The 25383-nt window shown below is 38.4% G+C and overlaps 1 protein-coding gene across 1 annotated transcript in view; it reads left to right on the plus strand.

Moving 5' to 3' along the window:
• adarb1b (adenosine deaminase RNA specific B1b) overlaps positions 1–23932 on the plus strand; it is a 166409-nt gene extending 142477 nt beyond the window's left edge. Inside the window, exons 6-12 of the mRNA XM_052148122.1 lie at positions 640–754; positions 3678–3846; positions 4570–4721; positions 6177–6345; positions 15703–15884; positions 17987–18165; positions 18452–23932. Coding sequence (XP_052004082.1) covers positions 640–754; positions 3678–3846; positions 4570–4721; positions 6177–6345; positions 15703–15884; positions 17987–18165; positions 18452–18628 — 1143 coding nt within the window. The 3' untranslated portion in view covers positions 18629–23932. The remainder of the gene's footprint in view (positions 1–639; positions 755–3677; positions 3847–4569; positions 4722–6176; positions 6346–15702; positions 15885–17986; positions 18166–18451) is intronic.
• The last annotated feature ends 1451 nt before the right edge of the window (positions 23933–25383 follow it).

The following is a 25383-nucleotide window of genomic DNA, read 5'->3' on the forward strand; positions in this document are numbered from 1 at the left end:
ACAGTTTGAACTCATTCAAAGAAACTAATTGAACTTACCAACTCAACTGTAAGTGTAATTTAAACCAGTCTTAATTAACTTAAAAGACAAATACGCATTTAAATCATTGCAGTATTCATGGTGTTGCTTGATTATATATCGCCATCAAAATCATTGTGAATAAACTGTGACTATTCAATATATCGCCAAGCGGTGATCCAGATTGACCAAGTCTAGTGTCTAGAATCCAGAATATTCAACGAGAAAAATGAAGAGTGGGGCTTGATTTTAATTAAACAGACATTTTATTGCATGTTTAAAAATTGCCGTTACATGTGGTTGGAGGGGAGGGGTTAAAAAAAAGTCATTCTTGACATCAGCCATAAAGAAAAATAGTTTCAGAGTTGGAGTAAGAAATTGCATTTTGATTAAATGTTAAAGACAAACCGTTTTTATACTTGGAATAACGTACACAATGAGACCAGGAGTGTGCATTTAGAAAGTAAATGGGGTTCATTTTGAATTAAGTTGTGAAGTGGGTACTGTTCTGACTAATCTATGCCTGCATGTAGTGGTATCATGGATGTATTGATTTATATTAATGTATTATGTTTTCCTTGCTCTGTGTGTGGTTTCTGACAGCTCTGTGCTATTTACCAGGTTCTTGCGGATGCCGTTTCTCGTCTGGTGGTGGACAAATTCAGCGAGCTGACTGACAACTTCACCTCTCCACATGCACGACGGAAAGTTCTGGCTGGAGTAGTCATGACAACAGGTTAGGGTTTAAACAAAGTACTGGTTCTGAATGCTGACAGAACACTGGGCACCACAAAATAAAACAAAGATGGTAAATACACATCACGTCTTTCTGTGTTGCATTTTCCTCACCGGTTGATGGCAAAAGCAAACGTACCGCATGACCAGTTTAGTCTAAGTTAAAGTGTTTTTAAGTTAGTCATTTTTATCTTGACACGGCATTTATATAAAGTGACGCACATGCTCAAGCCGCAGAGAAAAATGCCAAGATGCTGCGCAGAGGTCAAAAACTTTAGTGTATCACATATTTACATTGGAAAACAGTGCAGACAGATGCAAAAACATGTTTGATGTGAACGGAGCCCCTTACTGTGGTATGTGTACTTTTTAGGTGTCCGACAGCTGTCTGTAAATCTCTCTATCACACTGCAGCTTCCAGTCAGCATTAATCCCTCTCTGAGGCCTGATTATGGGCCGGATGTTTGGAATCATGACCCGTCCCCAAACTCCGCTCGTCACATTTCTCCCCTCCCGCGGATGACCACTGCCGGGGGTGACCACTGCCGGTGGTCATCCCTGTCTACCTGGATGAGGGAGGGAAACAAAAAAAGTGTGGCACCTACACACTGTAACTGCGATCATGACAAATTAACAAAACATTTTAAAAAGAGATGGAAAGGCCAACATGGAGCGACAGTGGAAGAGAGAGAGGAGAGTGAGAGAAAAAAAAAACACTTATTCGCCAGGTCTCCGAAACGCAGTAGCTTGATCCTCGGCCACTCCTTCACCCTCTAATGGACGACAGCCGCACCTCCCCTGACGGATCGGGGGCAGACCTCCGGCCCCTGTCGGACGGGACACCCCACCGCGTTTTTGGTGGACTGTAGGGGTCTCCCCCATCCCTGGCAGTGGTAACCACTCCAGGCGGTTGGTTGGGAGCTCCTCCTCCCCTCGCGGTCGGCGACCATTCCTCCGCTTTCAGGCGGCCGGGCTCCTTCGTCCTCCGACGGATGGTTGCATCTGCTCCATTGGGGTGGATGGTAGTGGCGAGAACTCCACTATGGTGCATCCCTCCTCGGCACCAGTGTAAAGGGTTTAATGGAAAGGATGTGGCGAGAACCGGCTTGAGAATATAAATAATATTTTAAAACGAAACTTAAGCAAAAAGACAAACACACAAAAGTGCCTGACAGCTGTCCGCACATCTCTCTCTATCGCACTGCAGCTTCCAGTCGGCCTTTATCCCTCTCTGAGGCTTGATTAGCCTGATTCACGGTGTGCAGAATCACGACACAGCCCCGCCCTGTCACAAGTTAAGCTCAATGGACAGCATTTGTAGCATAATGTTCATTACCACAAACATCACTCACTTGCAATAGAAGTGAATGAGGCTAATATGTAAATGTTAAAATACTCACGGTTTCAAAAGTTTAACCACAAGTTGTAAACAATATGCTTGTTAACATCATTTTAGTGTGATAAAATCTTTTACCTTTTACCTATTTTAATGATGACGAAACACTGTGAACCCTAATACTTTAAAATGACTAAATTATGATTTAAATAAGTTTACAGCTATAATAATAGTTTTTGCAGAAGAATTAATGTGTGCTTCATTAAATTATAAGCTTCATATTTCTACCTTTTTTTAAACCATCCATAAATTGGCCTCATTTACCACAATTTTAACTTTTTTTTTTTTTTTTTTTAAGAAAATGGGGGATTTTCTCAATTCCAAATAATTTTTGTGTGGTTATCAATGTTATGCCACAAATGTTGTCAATTGAGCTTAACTTGTATTGAACCTGAAATATTCCTTTTAAGTTTTGTTATTTGAATGGTATTTATTTCAGGGACTAAAAACTAAATGTATTTCATTTCGGTTCATTCTGAAATAAAATAACATTTAATAATGTTCTTTTTTTAAATGACAGTACACCATGTTAAGGGTAAGCCATACACCAGTTGCAGTGTTTCCAGATCTCACAAGAGAAACAAGGCACCTGTTTTAGAAAAACAAGCTCAAAATTAGAGACTTGAATGATTTTGTCAAATGTGGGGGAATTTTCAGGATTGAAATCATAAGCATAGTGTAAGTAATATAGTAGCCTATATTAAGTATACATAACACAGTATGGGGCTCTGTTCACACCAAACATATTTTTGCACTGTGTCTTTTTTGCAATAATGTTTTTTAAATAAATTAATTCTTAATATTAAATTCATGCCCAAAAATATTTCAAATAATAAATTGGCCACTTAATATCAAAATCATCTCTCCTGCATACACGCTCTCACTGCGTGGGTGTGTTTGGACTAAACGGGCCAAATGATTTTTCTTTTGTTAACATTGGTTTTAAAAGCTGTGTCCTTATTTATTAAAGCACATACTATAAATAGAGAAGCACCATTTGGTCGGGCAACATGAAGTGGTGTAATTCCGTAAATTTACTGTGATAAACACTTTGGTCTTCGGTTTCATGAAGAAAAAAAAACAAGATTAACCGGTTGTTAACCCGTTACCAGCATTTAAAATAATGTTTTTGCTTTATAAAGGGATTTCGTTCCCATTTTAGTTACATTCTGCCACTTATAAAAAATAACGTGCAACTTGTTATTTATTTTTTACATTGTTAACAAATAGTATACTTTTTGTTTAATAGATAGTTAGGACCAATAATTAGTTTGAGTGTGCTCTTTTTACGTACTTCAAAATTTGCTAATAGAAACATTACAGAACCAAAATTGTAAAGTTGAGTTGGACTCATGCCCAGAATTGTTAAATTCCTTATGATAACCATCCCTAGTATTCAGTGCAGGAAATACTAGTTGTTTTCGTTTTCAGTTGAACAGTACTCTGGTTATTCATAGACGTCCGTAACATCATTTTAAAGTGTATGAGAGTCAATCTTGGCTTGTTTTCTTCCTGTTTTTTAACTCAGGGACTGACGTCAAGGACGCTCAGGTTATCTGTGTTTCTACTGGAACCAAGTGTATAAACGGTGAGTATATGAGTGACCGCGGCCTGGCACTCAACGATTGTCATGCTGAAATCATCGCTCGTCGCTCTCTGATCCGATATCTCTACGTGCAGCTGGAGTACTTCCTCAGGTGAGACACCATGTTTACAGTCTTGCCGTATACGCCATGTGTCATTTGTCAATGCTCATTGACGAGTATCAGTCTAACAAATTGTTACATATGCTTTGTAAATGTTTTTTATTAACATTTTAAAATGTTATTATTAAATAAATTGAATAGAGTATTATTAATAATATTTTAATTCAGTAAAATATTAGTTGAATGGTATTCATGTTTGGGTATACTGTATTGCAGGTGGGGGAAACTTTGTTCCATTAATGGTCATTTGAGTATTTACGAAAGTATTCACGGGCCATACAATTGCTTGAAATTTCTGAATGTGGGTTGTACTTAATGTACGCATTCAGTTACGTGCTCGCACACTAAAAAACACTAAAAGGTCTGTCTATTGTACAATATTTTGTGTTATTTAAAATTATTTTTAAACATTATTTGAAAGGCATTTCTTTTTTCAGGTTAATTGAATCAAGGCCATTTTTTGCTTTTCAAATTATGCCTCGCAGGTCATGTAAAATGGTCTTGCGGGCCTTATACGGCCCTGAGGCCTGACGTTCCCCACCCCTGCTGTATAGAATACCCACCACATTCTGTATGAGAAATATCTAAAGAACATGAGTGGTATCAGGGTACTCTAGCTAGTGTCATACCATAAAATGTGATTAAAGGTATCGTGACCTAAACCTAATGGCGACATAGTCAAATAAATAAATTCTACTGTTTCTTTAAATTTAGCAATAATAAAGAGGAGCAACAGAAGTCAATATTCATGCAGTGTGAGAAACTTGGCTACCGGCTGAAAGACAACGTCCAGTTCCATCTCTACATCAGCACGTCACCCTGCGGAGATGCCCGGATCTTCTCGCCCCACGAGGCGGGTGTAGAGGGTGAGAGAGAATTAAGCCTTTAAGAGTCCCAACTATTCAGTCAAAGCCTCTTTTGATCTAGCCGGAGGTAGACGAGTGCTTTAGTTATTTTATACAAACCCTCGTTGGAAATTAATGATCAAAACCTAATGGTTGTATTCAATTAAGATCAGTATGGTTCCTTTTGTGATCACTCATTTCATTATAATTTTATTCTGACTGTCTGACTGCATTTCAAAAACAAATTTCATCAGTGTTTTTAATTAGCTGGCTTTGTCGTTTCCTCTTGTGGCCTGATTAATTCGGTGTTTGAATGTTGGATTGAAATAATTTGGTGTTGAACTGCTTTGCTTTATATGTTGTACAATTATTCAGCTGTTGAAGCAAAACATGATGGAAGAACACAATTATACTGCTTTGCTTTGTGCTATTAGGGGATTTAATATTTTGGTTTGTGGAGTAGATTAACGTTTTAAAAAATGTTGCCTATAAGGGCATTTTTTTAGTTTTTTAAAGTTATTAATAAACACAGACATTTTTTAATTGGACTGTCCAATTATATTTCTTGCTAATTCTTCTCTGTATATTTTTTTCAGTAAGACTTTACAGTAATGTTGTACAGTGTACATTAACATCAGTTAATGCAATAGATAACATTAACTCATCAATAATTTTACAGCCTTAGTTAAATTTGGGTTATTTCTACATATAGTATACTATTATTATTTCGGTTGCACTATTTTACAGTCCGATTATAACATTGTACTTTGCCAAGATAATATTGAGTAATATTAGGTTACCACAAGTACTTCATATTGGTATAGGAAGGGCCAAGTTTAATGTTAGAACTTAGTATTTACACTGTTATTGTACATACTGTAAGACAGGACTGTAAAATTAAAACAATTGGAAAAATTGGATTTCTTATTTTCGTTTATTTTAATGAGGCAAATCTCTTATTTTGCACTTGTTTTCCAGACCTGGTCACTTTCTTTTGTAATATCTGGCAACCCTGCAACTAGTGTATCGCTCACCCTTGGTACAAAGTACTGTCATTTTAAAATAATATTTTTGGCCTTTCTTTTAATTTGTTCTAACTAGTTACAGTTTAGCAAGGAAGCTGAATGTGGAGGAAGGAAATAACATTTCTTCTCAGAGCAAACCAAAATAAACATTTCGTTTTCAATCCCAGTTATGAACTAACATTACATATTTATAAATGAAGATCAGCCACAACATTAAAACCACCTGCCTAATATTGTGTAGGTTTCCCTTGTGCCGCCAAAACAGCGCCAACCCGTATGTCAGAATCGCATTCTGAGATGCGGGTTAGCACTGTTTTGGCGGCCGAGGCTACACAATATTAGGCAGGTGGATTTATGTTGTGGTTGATCGGTGTATATAATGTTAATATACAGAACTTTATCAGGCGTTACTACTTTTTTCCTCTCTTTTTTTTTTTTCTGTTCTCCTCAGACCAGGGCGACAGGCACCCAAACAGAAAGGCAAGAGGCCAACTGAGGACCAAGATTGAATCTGGTGAGGGGACCATCCCGGTGCACTCTAGTAACACCATACAGACATGGGACGGAGTTCTGCAGGGAGAACGACTGCTTACGATGTCATGCAGTGACAAAATTGCAAGGTATTTGGTGACATCTATATTGATTTGTATTTATATATATAAACAAAGTATTATTAATAAGGGGTGATATTTGCTCCCTGGAATTGATTTTCATAGATTTTTTTTTTTTTTTTTTTTTAAAGGGCAAACATTTCTAGCGCATCACTCAGCATTTAAATTAAAATAAGGGTTACTTAATTGAATCAATTAATTGAAAGTCATTACGGTTTCTTACCCATATCTAGATAAGCCTCGAGCAGAATATTATGAAACGGGTCAAATTTTAGTTAAGAAATTTTGGCAATTTTTTGGCAGCACACTTAAAATCTGTGGTATTTTTTACCACTTTTAATTAGTGACCTTGCCTCAAACCTAGTGAGCTGCCTTGCTGGCTTCACCTATTTTGTGTCTCCTCCACTCACTGTCTCCTGGTACACACAGGATTATGTGCTCTTAAAGCTACAGGATGCCGCCTTGAGCATCTTTACAAGATAACTGTTCCCCTAACTGCCTATAATAGCCTATACAGGCATCCAAATCAGCAATCAAGCTCATCTTACTTTACATCCATTATCAATAATGCATCTTCTAGACCCAAAACACTTTGTAACCCATCTTCACCCCTCATTTCAGCCTCTACTAAACTCTGTCAGTCATTTCTTCTCTCCTTTCAGAATAAAATCAACTCTATTTACAGACATTTCCCTTCTACTGTTCCTCATGATCCACTTCAGGATTTTCTCTTAAACCACCGGATTGGCACTTTTACTGATTCACCCCATCTAAAACCCCCAATTAGCTAATTGAATTCTACTTCCTGCCTGCTTGATCCTGCACCCACTGCCTTGCTTAAACAATGTCTGCCTGTTATCTCAGTGCCTATTTCCAACCTTATCAACAGAATATTTAGGACTGGCTTTGTCCCTCCAGAACTGAAAGCTGCTTCTGTCATTCAAAAAAAAAGTTACTGCCCTGTTTTGAATCTTCCTTTTTTGTCTAAAGTAATAGAGAAAGTGGCTGCTTTTCAGCTTCACTCCTATTTTGCCACGCACAATCTTGTTTTCGTCTTCTACGCAGCACTGAGACTGCACTCATCAAAGTTGTTAACAATCTGCTGATGGCTCAAAGAAATCCCCTCACATCACTCCTCACTAGGTGGTAGGGCTTTTTGCACACTTGGCCCTTTGCTTTGGAACTCAGCGTGTATTGATGCTGACTACCACACCTGGAGTCAAGAGTTCGAATCCAGGGTGTGCTGAGACTTCAGCCAGGTCTCCTAAGCAACCAAATTGGCCCGGTTGCTAGGGAGGTTAGTCACATGTGGGTAACCTCCTCATGGTCCCGATTAGTGATTCTCTCTCAATGGGGCGTGTGGTTCAAGTTGTCAAAATCGAAGTTGTCCGTAGATTGCGGAGGTAGAGTCTATGGTGTCGTGCATAATGAGCCACGTGATAAGATGCTCGGATTGACGGAGGCAACTGAGACTTGTCCTCCAACACCCAGATTGAGGTGAGTAACTGCGCCACCACGAGGACTTCCCTCGTAGTGGGAATTGGGCATTCCAAATTGGGAGAAAAGGGGGATTTAAAAAAAAAAAAAAAAAACTTCTCCATGTTTGGTGATAATTTGCGTTTACTCATCCTGTAAAGTGACTGAGTTTGAAGAAAGGTGCTATATAAAATAAATGCATTATTATTTAGGCAGCTCCCTTCAAAGATGGCATCCAAACCAAAATGATAAGTTAGAGATTTTTGTACGCTCTACATAGGCAGCCACTCACCAAGTTCATAAATATAATTGAAATTGATTCCTATTCTGTTTGCATTAGTAATAATGCAATACTCTATTCATACACCTATCATCCACAACATTAAAACCACCTGCCTAATATTGTTAAGGTCCCCCTCTTGCCGCCAAAACAGTGCCAACCCACATCTCAGAATAGCATTCTGAGATTATATTCTTTTCACCACATATTCTTGTCAGTACAAACCAGTCTGGCCATTCTCTGTTGACCTCTCTCATCAAGGCATTTCCATCCACAGAACTGGCTCTCACTGGATGTTTTTTGTTTTTGGCACCATTCGGAGAAAATTCTAGAGACTGTTGTGTGTGAAAATCCCAGGAGATCAGCAGTTACAGAAATACTCAAACCAGCACATCTGGCACCAACAATCATCCATGCAATTATCTAATCAGCCATTCATGTGGCAGCAGTGCATAAACTCATGCAAACATTGGTTAGGAACTTCTGTTAATGTTCACATCAACCACTAGAATAGGGGAAAAATGTGATCTCAGTGATTTCGACCGTGGCATGATTGTTGGTGCCGAACGGGCTGGTTTGAGTATTTCTGTAACTGGTTTGTTTTGGTATGGGGATACGGTATTCATTTTATCTGTTCAGGTCTTGGAAAAAGCTCTTTAAGTCTTATATTTGATGTTGAAAACTTTGCAGCAACCATGAGAATGCTATTTTGAGATGCGGGTTGGCAATGTTTTGGTGGCACGAGGGGGACCTACACAATATTAGACAGATGGTTTTAATGTTGTGGCTGATCGGTGTAACAGCACAATACATGGCATTCATAAAATTTTTATTAAATATAAATATGATACTTAAAAAGACTGTCTTGCAAGGATGCTCCATAGGCTTTGAAATGGAGCCTTCTTCATTAGTATAATAGACAGTTCAGCTAAATGTCTTTCTGGTTAATCTCACTTTACAAGGAAGACTCTTTACCTGTCGCAACAGTGTCACATTTGGGAATATAATAAGAGCTTTATAAATTATTGCCTAATGGCTCTTACCAGACATTTAATAGACAGGCTGTATACTTGTAGTGCATGGGTTTAAAATTCCCGGCTACAACCCTAGTTCATAAGAAAGAAATGCATATTAGCAGTGGACAAGTTAGTGTTCATTTATCCTGTGAGGTCAGAGTGGCAGTGCTGTCTGTCTCTGTCTCCCAGCAGGTGTGAGCGGTGAGATAAGGACATGTCAAAGACTGCTGTGATCAGAGAGCACAGGTCCTGTTCCTGCTAATGAAAGAATAGCCTGTGCGCACTGCTTTGAAACTAGAAGCAGGGTTCTCATGGATATTGTAAACCTGGAAATATCAGGAAATATTAAGGGTATTTTTCAGGCCTGGAAAAGAATATTGAAATTACTGTCTGGGAAAGGTTTATTGAGAATATAGACTTTTCTAGTGACGCTCTGCTTTAAAATATTTAATATTCATATGGCTCATATAGAGTAAAACGTGCTCGCAAGCCATAGTCCATAGTGATGATTCCATTTGTAAGTATTTTAAGTTGGTTCTTTTAAATCAGGGGTGCCCAATACGTCGATCGCGATCTACCAGTCAATCGCAAAGGCAATGCTAGTAGATCGCACAAAATGTAAATGTACTTTCGTTAAATTTTAATAAAAATAAATATCCTTTTTGTTTCTGTCTGACTTGCACTTGACGAGTAAATATTGACCAGGCGAGGTTTTGTTTATTCTGTTGCCATGACAACTAGGTTTGTGCATACGCGCCTTCCAAGGACTTCTGAGAACACAGCGCGAAATTGCGATGCTACTGCCCGGATTAGGCAAAACTGAATGGAATCAGACAGTTTTGCCTAATCCGGGCAGTAGCATCACAAATCTGTGCGTATGCGCAAACCTAGTTGTCATGGCAACTGAATAAACAAAACCTCGCCTGGTCAATATTTACTCGTCATCAGAATAAGGTAAATGCCCTGGCTATTGTAATCTATTGTGCTGTAGGTGTTTTGTGTTTAGTTTTAAAACTGAATGATATCAACATTGATTATCTAAAAACAGGTCTGCCACTGTGATATTAACAAAAGAATACAACACAGCTGCACACAACCCAGATAAACAGAACTTACTAAATATGTCTGATGAGATTAGTTTGTAGATGGAGAATAGATGCATTTCTATGCCCAGCCTTATTTATTTGAAGCAGAGTTCCCAATCAAACTGAGAGATATACAGGAGGCTTTAGGCAGCTACAGTGACACAATGTCCTAACCTGATGTCAAACGACACATAATATAAGGTATATTTTCTGTGTTAGAGTTTTTGTCCTAACCAGCTGTGATGAGTGACAGTACATTCTGTCAATCGATTGGTTTCCAAAACTTTCTCATAACAGTGTATGGAAGCCAGCATCTCACTAGCTGGTTAAAAACGACTTGATTTTGGCCAAGAGTGTTACACCTGTGGAGGAGGAGAGACAATTCCCGCCACCTCTTTCTCTGTTTGATTGATAACTCTGTTTCAAACAAACGAGGCTGGGTATAGAAATGCATCTATTCTCAACTACAAACTCAACAGACATATTTAATTAGTTCTGTTTATCTGGTTTATGTGCAGCTGTGTTGTGTTCTGTTGTTTCTATCACTGTGTTGGGTCTGTTTGTAGATAAACAAAATTAATTGTCACTTGAATGCCATGTCTACTGTTCTTGTGCGGTCTCATGAACACGCAGGAAAGAGCAACATTTGGCCAACAGTTTCACTAAATATTACGTTTTTTTATTTGTTTCTCAACAAAAAAATGACTGAAAGTTTTTTTTTTTTTTTTTTTAAGTGAACTAACCCTCTAATAGTTCTTGTTACTATAATAGTATCAATTACTTGATGGACATTCATAACAATGAATGAGTGTATGAGTCATGTTTGACGCTAAAAGCTAGCGGAGTATCATGGCGTGACATGTAAATCATACTGGCAGCACTCGTCTGCAATAGTTTGTGGGCTAACCTATAGTTGTCTGTTGGGTGTTGGATTTTAAACATGTAAATCATGCTACATATTTACCACTGTATTAATGGAACTGGAGAATCTCCACCGTTTGACACATTTCTACCATTGCACGGTGTATACTGTCATAGCACCCAACCCTACTCTAAAATAGTTTTTTTATGCACATGCATTTGTGGGTGTTGTGGCTTCATTATGTACTTTCCTATAGAAATGCATAAGATGAAGCATTGAAATACCATGACAGCGAGGATGTCATATTGATGGCATCTCTTTGATACTGCACGGTTTGCTGATTCAGTTTATTGCTGTCATTCACATAGGAAAACCGTGTTTAGTCAGGGCTGAAGCAGTTCATGAGATGCTCAGGGACAGACTCATACACAGCAAAAGTGCTCTCGCTCAAGGAAAAGCAGCCCATCTACTGAGATGTATGGATGTGTTGTGTTGATAGAAGTCTGATTCTCTTTTTCTAGTGCCTGCTATGCAAGCCCATATTGCAGGGATCAGCAAACTTTTTGGCACAGAAGTGCACTTTTTTCCCCCCTTCCCTTCTTAACCACTGTGCCACATCACCCACATGCCCTCTGACTGTTTTATACTACGCGTCATAGCCAAAACTCAGATCTATGCCAATACTGAACGTGAGAAAAAGGACTGATACAACAAACTATTTTCCCCTAATAAAGTTTTTCAAAAGTTTGTGTACTTGTTAACAAATTCGACAAACTGTCGACTTGAATTTAAATATGAGACCAATGTACAAAGAAAATGCATATCAATGCATATAGTATGTATAAGGTTGCCTACCCCTCTTGTATTTACTGCAGTGCTCTTGTTGCAGTGCATTTTGACTAGATGGAATTCAAGAGCACTCTTTCATCATAGCATGGTTCTATTGCCTGAGTGTATGTAGCATCTACTTTGAATTCTTCCAACCCTCCATCATTAGTCTGAATTATTATCGGTGGCTGAATTATATAAACTGTGCTTGATCTCCCCATGATCTTTAATTCTCTGTGTGACTTGCACAATCACAGTTCTTTTGATTAGAACCCTTGCCTTAAAGCCAAGTAAAAGCAGAAACAGGTCTTCCTGTACTTGCTATAGCAAGTACAATATCAATTTATTAACGCTGAAGTTACGATCAGATAAATATTAAGCTATTTGACATTTTTTTTTTAAGTCAAAGTAAACATGTGGTGCCCACAGTCTGTTCACTAAATATATCTATTGCACATAATACTTGGCCTAATCTTGTGATTATATAAATTTTGCCTGATTAGTGGCACCAAATCTTAAAAAAGGCACTTGGTTGCTATTAAACTAGATATCCATTTGCAGAATGGTATATTCCGCTTTGTTTGAGTTTTGTCTGTGAAATAATTGGTAATTGGGTCATTGACAAATAAGGTTGTCTGAAGTGCTAAAAATATTAAATCTATTTTTTTATTTTTTATTTTTTTACCCACATGAAGTTTGTAGAAACGTAATCTTTGTTTCCGACTTATATATTCGATATATATATATATATATATATATATATATATATATATATATATATATATATATATATATATATATATATATATATATGATTTTTATTATTATTTTAATTTATTTTTGTCACATGACAACAAAATGGCAACCTTCATGTTGATTATTAACATTTTTTTTTACTGTTTATAGTAAGACATATTACATTATTCTGCACTACTTATGCAGACATTTCTTTTTCAAGAATGTCAGCTTTTAATGAGAGAGTCAGGCAACATGACAAAATCTTTACTTTAAAGCCCAAAGTATACTTCAGTCAGACCCATGACACAAGTCTCGTCATCAGCAGAGTGCTCGAGCACTGAACGTGTGCAGCCTTGAACACTAAGAATGCACATGCACTGGAATACTTTGTATGAATTAGTGGATCCACAAGGTGGCAATACTCACATTTGAGCCTTTACATTCACAAAGTAACACTAGAAGACGATGTAATTGATGGTAAACGAAGGAAAAAACAACAACAGTAGATATGCACGTCAAGAGCACGAGTGTGAGAAGGTCAGAGATACCTACATTTGTGTAACTCAATTACAAAGGAATAAAGACATATTTATGAGTCTAAACTCCTGAAGAGAAATCGTCCTGTGTGTCATAGCAGTTGTAGCCAAGTATGCACGCACCTTCAAATGGAGTATACTTTGACAGGCTTGCGTTCAACTGTTCACGTTAAAATGAAAGTATACTTGGGGCTTAAGCCCTTGAAATATTTTTGAAATATCAGAGTTTTGAAGAACTCTGTACTTGGAACCTGTTCATCGATAAAGAAGTGTATTCAAGTAAGTTATATTTAATTGCACTCAGTACATTTTTGTTCGTGTCTTCTTGGACTTACAGTGCACCTAGTGGTGTGGATGCAGCATCATTCAAAATCAATAGTTTTCAGATACTGATGCTATTGTAGAAATTCACAATCAACCATTAATTGAATCCAACAGTGAAAGTGTCCAATATCAAGATGGTTACTGAGATTAAGAGAGTCTATTTCGGCTGGTCATGTGATTCTAAAATGGCAGCCCCCATGATGGCTCCCCTGCCCCATGTAGAATAAAACCACTTTTAACCCTCAGGGGTCGACGGTCACTGTCCTGCTGGATTTCTTTCCTCATAATAGCGGAAACAGACTCACCCACTTTAGACATTAAGGTTTTTAAACAACTGAAAAAAGCACAAATGTCATGGCATGTCGAAACTTCTCCAGGGCCCAAAAACCCTCAGACCCCAGAGGGTTAAAAGGTTATTGATATAACTAGAGTCCTCATCTGCTGTGAGTCATGATTTTATACATGTTTTTAAAAATTACAATTAACTTCTTTAGGGGTAAAACCTTTTTATGAAGGAACAAAGTGCAACTTTTAATAGATCCAGACAAAATAAACTATTGGATTATTACTTTTGGATGGACTAGTCCAGGGGTCTGCAACCTATGTCACTCGTGCTAGCATTGACACGCAAAGGGGTAATCCCTGGCACGCCAGCAATTACAAGAGAGGAGTAGACTATTTTATTTACATGTCAGGCAGACAGACTCTTTCGGTCCAAGTCAAAAGATAGTCAAATGTCTGGCTGTTTGGCTAACAAAGTTATCGTTTTAACTGTAGCAAAAGTTAGACTTTGTCTGTTTGAGATTTGAGGCAGTTGATTGGTCAGGCCGAGGAGAATAGCTCCAATCGCAGCTCACAATCAGTCTGGTTTCTTTTCTGTCACGTATTGCAGATGTCTTTTGTGAAGTAGATTTGGGCTTGATTAGGCCTTTTCATTGTGTACTGCTGAGCAGGAGACTAATGGGCGAGTCTGCGACCTGTAAAGACATAAATGAGGTGGCTTGGAAGAACTGCACTAATGAAACCGTTCATTCACTGTGATTTTAGATATCAAGCTTTTCAAAATCATTCACAACTGGGCTGCTGGCTAGATTGCTTTTTCTCCTTGCTCTTTTTTTGTGGTTTCAGGCCTAAGGATCGTACAGATTCTGAAACTCGTTATGTGATTCTTGTTTCCTGACTGACTTGTTTATGCTATCTACATGGTAATTTTTACGTCTTAGATGGAACAAGTGAGATCAGGGATCGAGTGCATCATGTCAAAGTGTTGAAAATGCTTCAGGCAAGGACAATCAAACAAACAAAAAAAAGATGTACTTTTGTAAAACGTCTACACATTATAAGCACTACTACAGTGGCTTCGGTACACAAAAACTGGTTGCAGGTCTGTTCTGATGTAGTTGGGGACACCATGAACAAAATGCTCATGTGCAAATTATTAAATGCAACAAACCATAAAATTACGCATAGTTAGAATAGCAAAATAAAAATGCCTATCCCATATCATTAGTTGTTGACGTCAACGTTTGTGTCAAAAATCAAGTTGATCTGTCGCTTCGTAGAAGCTTGCCAGATTAGGCAGATGCCAATATGGATCGATTGTGTGACATGCCCTCGTCCTAAAACAAGATTTGCAAGATTAAAGCACATATGACCCAGACTACTTTACATACAGGTTAAATTGCACCAAAGTGAATTATTGGTTGCCAATTGAAATTTCACAGACATTTTGAAACTAAGCACTCAAACTATACAGGGTGATAAAACCTTAGTGTGATTTAAAAATCAGAGATTTACAGACAATACAATACAAGACAAGACCTAAAAGTTGAGAAACACTGTTCTAGCGTTTAAGGATTGGCCCCATTCACTTCCATTGTAAGTGCCTTGCTTAAACAGACATTTTTCTTTTTCCTTAAACAAGCAACCGGTCAAAATTATTTTTGTGATAATCAATGTTATGCCTCATATGCAGTCAATTGAGCTTAACTTGTATTAAACCTGGAACATTTTGTTTAATATTTTTTCATACTGTTGGGCCTATGCAGTTCACTGTTATATGAATTAATTTTTAAGTTTAATTTGAAAGATGTTTTGTTAACTTTTGTACAAAAAACAGGTCCGCTAATGTGTTGGGTCGCCAATTGATGTCCGATATAAAATCTGGGGCCTGACACAAAATAAGCTCAAACGTATCCTTGTTTGGGGGTGTTTTCTGCAGGTGGAACGTGGTGGGTGTTCAGGGCTCTCTAATGAGCTACTTCACCGAGCCTATCTACTTCTCCAGCATCATCCTGGGCAGCCTGTACCATGCTGATCATCTTTCGCGAGCCATGTACCAGCGGATCGCTGACATCGAGGACCTGCCCCAGCAATTTTCCCTCAACCGACCCCTGCTTAGCGGTAAGAGCTCGCATTTCCATTCCCAAATCATTGAAAATGGAATCTGTGTCAAATTATATAACCATTACTAGGCAGACAGTTTTCCCCCTCTCTCGCCTTCAGTTTCCTAATTGGTTGATGAAGTACTGGAATTTAAATGGGCCTCCATCTCACATCATACACTATCAGCCTGCTTGACAGGCCCAAGCACAACTGGTCCATTTCCACTGAGTGGAGTTTCGGAAAACAATGCAAGGTGGACACGTGCATTTTACATTATTCTAAATAATTAAACACGAGGGCTATTTCAAAGTTTGTTAAAAGTGCCATACTTCCTGCTGCCAGTTGGAGGCGCTATGACTGTGACACATAATAGCCACATCAATGTGATCAGCCCTCATTACCAAACATACAACTGAATTTTCATAAAAATCACAATGCACACAGAAGATATAAGGCACTTCCTGTTTCATATTTTTAGCCATTAATTTACTGCTGTGCGTGGCGTCACCATTCAAAATATAAAAAATCAGTTCACAATTTAGAATCCACAATATCTTGACATGATGTTGCAAAAATGTGGTGCCAGTCACATGAATTCCCTAGAAGGTGTATTTAAAAGTACAGACTTCCTGTTGGGCGGAGCTAATGGCTGTTATTTTGAAAGTTGTCCGGCTTGATAAAAACAAAATATATAGCAGTGTTTGGTGACCGTAGAAGAAACTGACCCCACCACTTTAGTCAAAAGGTAGCACTACAAAGCTCCCCGGCCACACCCATTTGCTATCTTTTGCCCAGGCCTAATGGCCGACATCTCTGTGTGTGCAAACTATCAAGAAAATTCAAGCATGCCAAGTACCTCAAAAACATACATCAAAAGGAATAATGACATTTAATGCTGTTGCCATGGAAACACTTAAGATATCAAGAATGTCTTGACATTATTCTAAATTCAGGTAAACATAAGAGGGATATTTCAAAGTCTGTTAAAAGTGCCGTACTTCCTCCAGTTGGTAGTGCTACGACCGTGACCCACAATAATCAATGTGATCAGCCCACAAGGCCAAACATACGGCTCAATTTTAATGTAAATCACACGATGAGCACATAAGATATGATACGCTACCTGTTTCCCTTTTTTTTTTTTACGTTAATTTATCACGTCGCCATGGTAATACCGTTCAATATATCAAAAATCTGTTTGCACTTTAGCATCGTCAATGTCTTGGGATGATGTCGCCCATATTTGTTACCTGTAACATGAATCCCCTAGGAGTATTATTTCAAATTCCAGAGCATGCGTTTTTCAAACAATCCAAAATGGCCAATTTCCTGTTGGGTGGACCTTATGACTGTCAGCACGAAAGTTGTCCGGCATTATGAGATCTATATATGTACCAAGTTTGGTGACTGTAGCTCAAAATGGATGAGCCCCCTGAACATGCCCATTTCTAGGTGGTGCTACAGAGCCCCCTCTACACGCCCATGTATGAACATTTGCCAAGCCCTAATGGCCGACGACTCTGACTCTTGTGCAATATGTAATGAGTTTTTGAGCATTTTAAGTGACCCAAAAGCCCCTGAAACCTTGAAAACATAAAACAAAAAAGAATCATCATCCTTAGAAGAACAATAGGGCCTCCACACTTTCAGTGCTTGGGCCCTAATAACACTTCATATTAACATTTACACTCCCATTGAGTTCCTTGCAAAGCATGCTGGGAACTTGAAATCCTTTGCACGGTTTCAGTTAACCAAACAAAAAATATGAATGTTGTCCAAACACAAATGAATTGAAGAAAAACCTTAGGTTTTTTTTTTTTCATTGAAACAAATCAGTTAAATTGTTCAATTGGTTGAATATGGATGATTCTGTTAGCCTAACAGTAGTGAAAGATTTTTATGTATTTTTTTCTTTGAGTGTATTAATTTACCTTATTTAATAGTTGTCCAAATTAAGGAAAAGCATTTGATTATTGATGTTCTTAAAATTTGGAAGTACCAAAAAAGGAACTCCTGTCATTTGCTTTAAACAGGCCACACTGAATGTCTGTAATTTATCAGAGAAAACAGCGAAAAGGCTGTCTCTTGATTTGCCTTTCTGCTGTGGTTTGTGTTTGCAGGAATCAGCAACGCTGAGGCACGGCAGCCAGGAAAGGCTCCCAACTTCAGTGTGAACTGGACTGTGGGAGACCAGGCTCTAGAAGTAATTAATGCCACCACAGGCAAGGATGACATGGGCATACCCTCTCGTCTCTGTAAGCACGCCCTATACAGTCGCTGGATTCGGCTGCACTCTAAGGTACATATCTTACCTTTTCATATGATATCATGCATCATTTTGAAACTTTACGCATTTGCGTCAGGAAATATCAACAAAACATTAAACACTAGCAAGAATCCCCCTTAATCTTCATTTAAAAATTGTGACGTCATTTATGCACCCTCAAGTCATTCCAAAACCCCTAAGACAAGCAAGAAAGTCAGATTGGTTTGGAACGACTTGAGGGAGAGTAAATAATTTTTGGAAACTATTCCTTTAACTGTCACCTCTAGAGGTATGACACTGTCGTCTTCCCTCTCCGCAGCTCTTGTCAACTCTTCGTATCAAAGTGGACAAGCCCAGCTCATACCACGAAGCCAAACAAGCAGCGGTGGAGTACCACACAGCGAAGCAAACACTCATCAAGGCCTTTCACAAAGCGGGTCTGGGTGCCTGGGTGAAAAAGCCCATAGAGCAGGACCAGTTCTCCCTGAACTCTTGAAGAGGGACCAAAACAAAGACCAGGACATGACAACAACCAGCTGTTAATACTTCACTTGATGTGTGGGTGTGCACGTGTGTGTGTGTGTGCTGCGAGTGTGTGTGTGTGTGATGATGTTTGTTCTCAGACAAACCAAGAGCCCTTTATTGTCATTTTGCTCTCTCTCTCTCTCTCTCTCTCTCTCTCTCTCTGTGTGCAAATATGACTTTGCTTTTGTCATCAAAAAATGATTGTTTGTTTGTTTTGAAGTTAGTGGCATTAGCTACAGATAACAGGATGTAATGTCATTTGTAACTGGAAAAAATACTTTTTTTGTTTTGTTTCAGTTTGTTTTTTTTGTTATATTTTTCATTTCATTTGTATCATTTGGGTTTTCTTTTTTTGTGAGAGGGTTGTTCTGACAACCTTGATGCCGTTAATGCGCATGCATATGGCTTCAGGTCGACCACACAGCTGTGCACGCGTTTGAAGGTTTCCTGGTTCAGCCTACCCTAATGCTGGCTCAAATTTGTTGAGCATGGTTCTCCTTAATATGCAAATCATAAGCATATTTATGTTTTATTCTGTTCCCTCCAGATTTTAGAGGGAGAATGGTTGAGACATTTAATACATGGCATGGTCCCTTTAGCTAGAAACTAAACAAGTGTCAGGACTCGTAAACTTTAGTGTAGATTTAGCAAACTCCGTCTTTATAGTCAGAATAGATTTCAGATTTTAATTTTGACCTCCGAGGGAAACATGACTGCAAATGGCTTTGGAAAATATACTGTATCCCCAAATGGTTTGATTTTGAATTGGATGATTGAATAGTCTTTTTATGGATGCAACCAAAGTGCATTGATGTTATTAAACAGTGTGTCTGCCGTGGCTATATACATTTCTCAAAGGTATTAAATGCATGCACGTATTGTGTAAGGCACATTGCTTTGATTCAGGCCTCGCTCAAAGCCCTTTATCTGGGCATAATGCTTCACTAGCCAATTGAAATGGACCATTTTAGAAGCCCCTACTTTTTTAGGTTTTACACAATTTTGTCTTTTAAGCTGCATGGACTCTAAATGATCACACAAATGGCAAGTTCCCAGATGACTCTTTTCTGTTGGTGTTATTCAGTTACACTTGTGTTAAAGGAATAGTTCAACCAAACATCAATTCTTTGATTTACTGAGCCTCATGTCTTCCACAATCTTCCAGATATTTTGAAGAATCTTTATGCAGCTGTTTGCATACAAGGACCGTTCACAGTGACCGTGGCTATCGAGCTCCAAATAGGACCAAAAAAAATACCATCAAAACGTCATTAAAGTAGTTCCAACTTGTGCGCTATATTCCAAGTCTTTTGAAGCTCTACAATAGCTTTGCGTTAGGTATAGACCAAAATTAGAGTTATTCACTGATAATCTTTCCCCCCTCCAGAGCAGTCATTACCTGAAAGTGACTTGCCAATTCACATAGAATAGAGAATGAGATTTGACCACTGCAGCTGAGGGGAAGATTATCAGTGAATACAACCTTAAATTGTAGTCTATCCCTCACAAAAAGCTATCATTTGTCTTTAGAAGACTCGGATTATAATGCACATGTCATAGTGGAATACTTTGTTGTTTTTTGGGGGGAGTTTGACAGATGTAGTCACTACGAACTCTCATCTCATGCAAAAGAGGAACCAGTACATTCTTCAAAAGTTTTCCTTTTGTGTTCCATGAAGATATTCAGATTGTGGGTTTCAAACAACATGAGGGTGAGTAAGTTATGATCACATGTGGTTTGAGCGCAGGGCACTCATGGGAGTTTTCGCGATGGCAGAATAGACTGAAAAATGATGCATGTTTATTATTGACAAAAGCCATCTCTGCATGCAGAAGGGAGGGTTTGCAGGGGCCACTCTGACTTTAATTTTACCCTTGTGTCTTGTTTTAGACTTTCTTTGTTCCTAGAACTGAATGCCTGCATTCCTCTGCAAAGTATAAGACTCTGTTAGTCCTTAAGGAAGAGGTTTCCCCTACGGAGACTTCTGCTTTACAAAGTTATGATCCAACAGTGCAGGCTGTCTTTGACTTATGGCTTATCCAGTGCTGCATGTTTGACTGGTAAGGTTACCTAGAGCCTGAAAGCAGACCTGTTTTCTGTACTGACTTTTTAAAAGGTGGCAATTGGAGTTATTTAGATTCCATGAGTATCACTGTTAATACTAATATAACAGATGTAGTAATGCGTCACATTTCAGTCATTTTACACACAAAAAAATTGCAGAAACAAGGCTGCATTAGTAATAAAAGCAGTAGTTTGCCCAAAAATGAAAATGTTGTCATTATTTACTCTATGTTGGTCCAAGTCCATATGCTGTTATTTTTATAAATAGCAGCATGCATGTTTGGAATGACATTGGGCCATTTTGGGGTAAGCTATTCCTTTATAACCCTCAAAATAATCAGATATTGGGGATTTAACTTATAGATGGATTGCAGGTACATCAGAGCCCGTTATTTCTTACAGTTCGGCCATCTTTGCCTTTCACGCAGCACCATTTTCTGAAGGTGCTCTCTTTCCATTCCCCCACAATTGCATCAGGTTTCTCCAGTGGGATTATGCTGATTTTAAACCTTTTAAAGAAACCAGCAGTGTGCGTGTACGTTTGCTCAAGTGTGTCTGTTTGTGCACCTGCTGCTGAGCCCATGTGGCACTGCAGAGATGTCGAAGCACCATAAATTGGAGATTGCTGAATCTTCACCAAAGATGTCAATTTTTTGATCATTTTAAACTTTTTTTTTTATGACGAGAACATTGTTGGTGCAAAGATTGTTCAGCATTTTACAGTTTTGCCTTGTGTTCATTTACTATTTTATTTTTTCATGTGTACATTTAAGTTGGATTAGTCAGGACTGGCTTTGGAACATGCTCGTAACTCTCAGTATTCTTGTACGTAGTGGATGTACTGCTGTAAATATATTGTGACCCTCTCAGATGCTGTTACAGTGGACCGTTTGCATATGTATGACTAAGATTTTAAATGAGTGTAAAATCTTTGATTTTCAATCAAAAAAGCAACATGCATTTGGTTTCATAGTCTTCACACAAAGCTTGGTAAATTCCAGCGTGAGAAAAGGGGCCCTAGTACCCATTTCCTTGCAGTATGGGGCAGCGGTTTGGGCAGTAATGTATTTCTGAAGGGCAGCTTTGAGCATCTGGGGAATCTACAGTACTGTAATGATTAATGACTGTAGACTCCCTTTGCTATAAGAGAAACTATTACGCCCTGAAATTAACGAGCACAATCAGTTCTGCATAAATGTGGCTCAGCAAAAAGTAACGCTTTTCTGGGGACAATTCAAGGACAGCAGACTTGAGGGCCTTTTTTTTTTTCACATTCTTTTTTTGCATCATTCTAATTTTGTCTTTACCTTACTGCTGTCAAAACTTCAACTGTCTGCTTCTAATGTTATGCTGGGGATTTTGATGAATGATGTCACAATGTACGTAGTCAGTGTTTGAATTGATAGGTTGGAGGGGCTATAGGGGTCCTGGACCCCTGAAATCATATTTTTTATGTTTTTTTCAACAGGTCTCATGAAAAGTCTCAATAATAGTACGAAAGTGTGAAATGCTACAAAAACATTCAACTTTGACTCCTAGAGAAAAATAAAATATCCAACGAACAATGTTATTAAGATTTTTCCTAAGTTTAACCCCCTCACCCAAACCCTAACCATGATTTTAATTGGAACACACTGTTTAGAAGAAAGAAAACATTGGTATTTGGAACGAGACAAGGAACTTGTATTACGGTTTTTGATTATGGACATACATAAGTCATATGTAGCCTATTACATTAATATATGTGAAATGAGTAACCAAATTTATTCACTGACGTTTCCTTTCTTACATTTACATTTATGCATTTGGCAGACGCTTTTATCCAAAGCGACTTACAGAGCCCTTATTTCAGGGACAATCCCTCCGGAGCAACCTGGAGTTGAGTGCCTTGCTCAAGGACACAATGGTGGTGGCTGTGAGGTTCGACCCAACGACCGTCTGATTACCAGTTTACCAGTTATGTGGTTTAGACCACTACACCACCACCACACCATTCTTAAAATAAAGTGTTGGATAGGAGGCTAGCTAAAATTTGATGCTCGTCATAATATATTGATTTGAAATTTGTTGTCGATTGGTTGAAATAATAGTAGTTTATTTTCATATAAGCTAAATCGTATAGTGTCTTACGATTTCGCCATCTCGTAACCGTTATCTTGAGACTATGTTGGTTATTCTCTGCTTTTGACGTCAAAATGTAAACGGGCATGCGCACAACACTTGCCAACTTGGTTAAGTCAGTAAGAACGCCAGTAAAGGTGTTTGCATCCGACGAGAAATCGGTGTAGTGGGCAAAATCGACATGGTGAATGGTTTTTGATCGTTTATGAACTTACCCCAATAAATGAACCGTTTAAAGCATGCAAACGCCTCCGTGATCTGAAATTGATTTCCAACTTAAGTTCTAAACACCCAAGTGCACGAGGCTCCATTTTAAGGGCGTTGAATGGGACTAGCACTTCAGGTCCCCATCTTCACATAAGACTAACATTATAAATCATTGTTAATAAATGTCTTCTGTCTTTATTACTATATTATCCTTAATTTTACCTCACCTAGTCTTATAACTAGGCTTCAAGCAGATATTTTTAGGTAATGTTAAAAGTAGATGATAGTGAATGATTACGTTCAAATGAATCTGTTCACAATCCTTTGCTGTAGAGTTAGTCAAATTGGTGAAATCATGAACTAAAATATCTTAAAATCAGATACCACTTCTAAAATACTGTATAATCACTGGCAGAGTTGAGTTTTATGGGGTTGGTTAGAGTTGGGGGGGCCCCCAATAGCCCTGACACAATTCAAACACTGTACATAATCCTATCTAATGTGGAACCTTTGTTTATTTGTTCTTTTTGGAAACTGAGCCTCGTCTTAGTGAAGAGTCCTGAATTTCATCCTCCTCTGGTCCTGGCCAACCAATTTCTAAACGTCTTGTGAAATGGTGACTGTACAGTGGAGTCCGGCAGTGGTCCGGTTTGAGTGTCGAAGCCTGGCGTACCCTGGTCCGTACCTGGCTCGATCATGGTCCACACCATCTTTTGCCTGTCCTTCGTAATATCCACATGGGTCACCTGCATGAGCTACTTCACTGAAACTGCACCCAGCATGATGACTTACTTTAAAAAAGGACTTGTATGTAGAAAAAAAGAACACAAAATAGATCTAAATATACAAAAAATGAAAGGAATAAAAAAAGATCTTAGTTTACCTTTGCCTTATTGGTGTCATTTTCTTTCTGACTTTGTGTTTTTTGAAGCGTGTGTGCATGTGTGAATTCATATAAAACTATTAAAGATGAACTTATTTCTCATTGGCTCTATTCTAAAACCTAGTGAGTGTCTTTCTGTCTGGTGCATGCCTTCCAAGGCAGCATCCTAACTGAAATGGAACCTCATAAGTGAATTATTTGGGACGCATTACATAGGCAAACACACATATAGCGCTCTGCACGGAAGACTAAGGCTGTTCAGCCATGAGCATATATTGGAAATTGGAACACTCAATATAGCTGCTGTAGAAAAGAAAGAATCGTCTTACATGTAAAAGAGACAAACATTATAGATGCTGACATGGGCTGCAAGTTAACTCAAGAACATGCATGCGCATTAGCTCGCGCTAAGTACACTACAAAATGATGTAGAAGCAGTTTGGGACGCACCACGTGTTTTGTATTTTGATCTGTGCTAAAGAACCACAATTTATGATGACAATTGTTAGATTTTACTGCTTATTTAAAATGTTTTTTGATCATAATCTTGAACAACTGTTTTGAAGATTTGGGTCTTTCCCCATTCAATTCAATTGGAGCTGTACTTTTATGGTTCTATTTTCCCATGTGTCCATAGAAAATAGCTCCCTGGGAGTGTTCCCAAGATGGCCCCTGAGTGGACTGACTTGCCTTGAAAATTTGAAGACTGCCTACAATTGATTTTATTTGAGTTGTTGTTGCCAAGTTAACAATGCGATACAAAAAAATACATCACAACACAAAATGTGGGTGAAATGGTCTTATTTTTTAATAATTATTATTGAACTGTTTGATACTTCTCAGTATTGAATGTATTTTAAGTAAGTCTATATTTATTATCATCATCATGCTAGTCCAACTTTTTGGCTTTATCGTTTATTTTTATTTATTTTTTCAACAAGAAAAGGGGGCATTTTCTTCACCATGAAGGATTCATGTGATGCAGCCTGGGAATTTGACCATAGCTAGATATCACAGCATAATTATGCTTAACAACCTCTGGAGTGAGCCTAAGATACCTTAAAATGCTGCCTAGGTAGGCAGCTTGCAAGGCTTTGGAACCGTTTCTATGTACCTTTGAAGTGTCCCTGTACATTATAAAACAACAACCGACTCAAATGTACTGTGATCAGATTTGCAGAGCTCTGTATGATGACACTTTCGCTGTGCTGTTACGGATCCAGGTGCTGCCATGCACAAAGTCACAGCTTTTTATTTCAAACACAAGCAGATATTCAGTGGTCCCCACTATTGCTGATATCTACCCGCCAAGGTTTAGAAATCCTATGCAGTCACCCCCAGAAGCCCCTATAAAGTTTGGTGTTGGTTTGTTGAGGTACTTTCAGGACAGCATGCTCCTCAACTTCCAAAGCTTCTTGTAACCCTTGTGATCTGTCTCTCTTGGGTTGGA

Source organism: Xyrauchen texanus, chromosome 18 (genome assembly GCF_025860055.1).
Source record: "Xyrauchen texanus isolate HMW12.3.18 chromosome 18, RBS_HiC_50CHRs, whole genome shotgun sequence".
NCBI lineage: Eukaryota > Metazoa > Chordata > Actinopteri > Cypriniformes > Catostomidae > Xyrauchen > Xyrauchen texanus.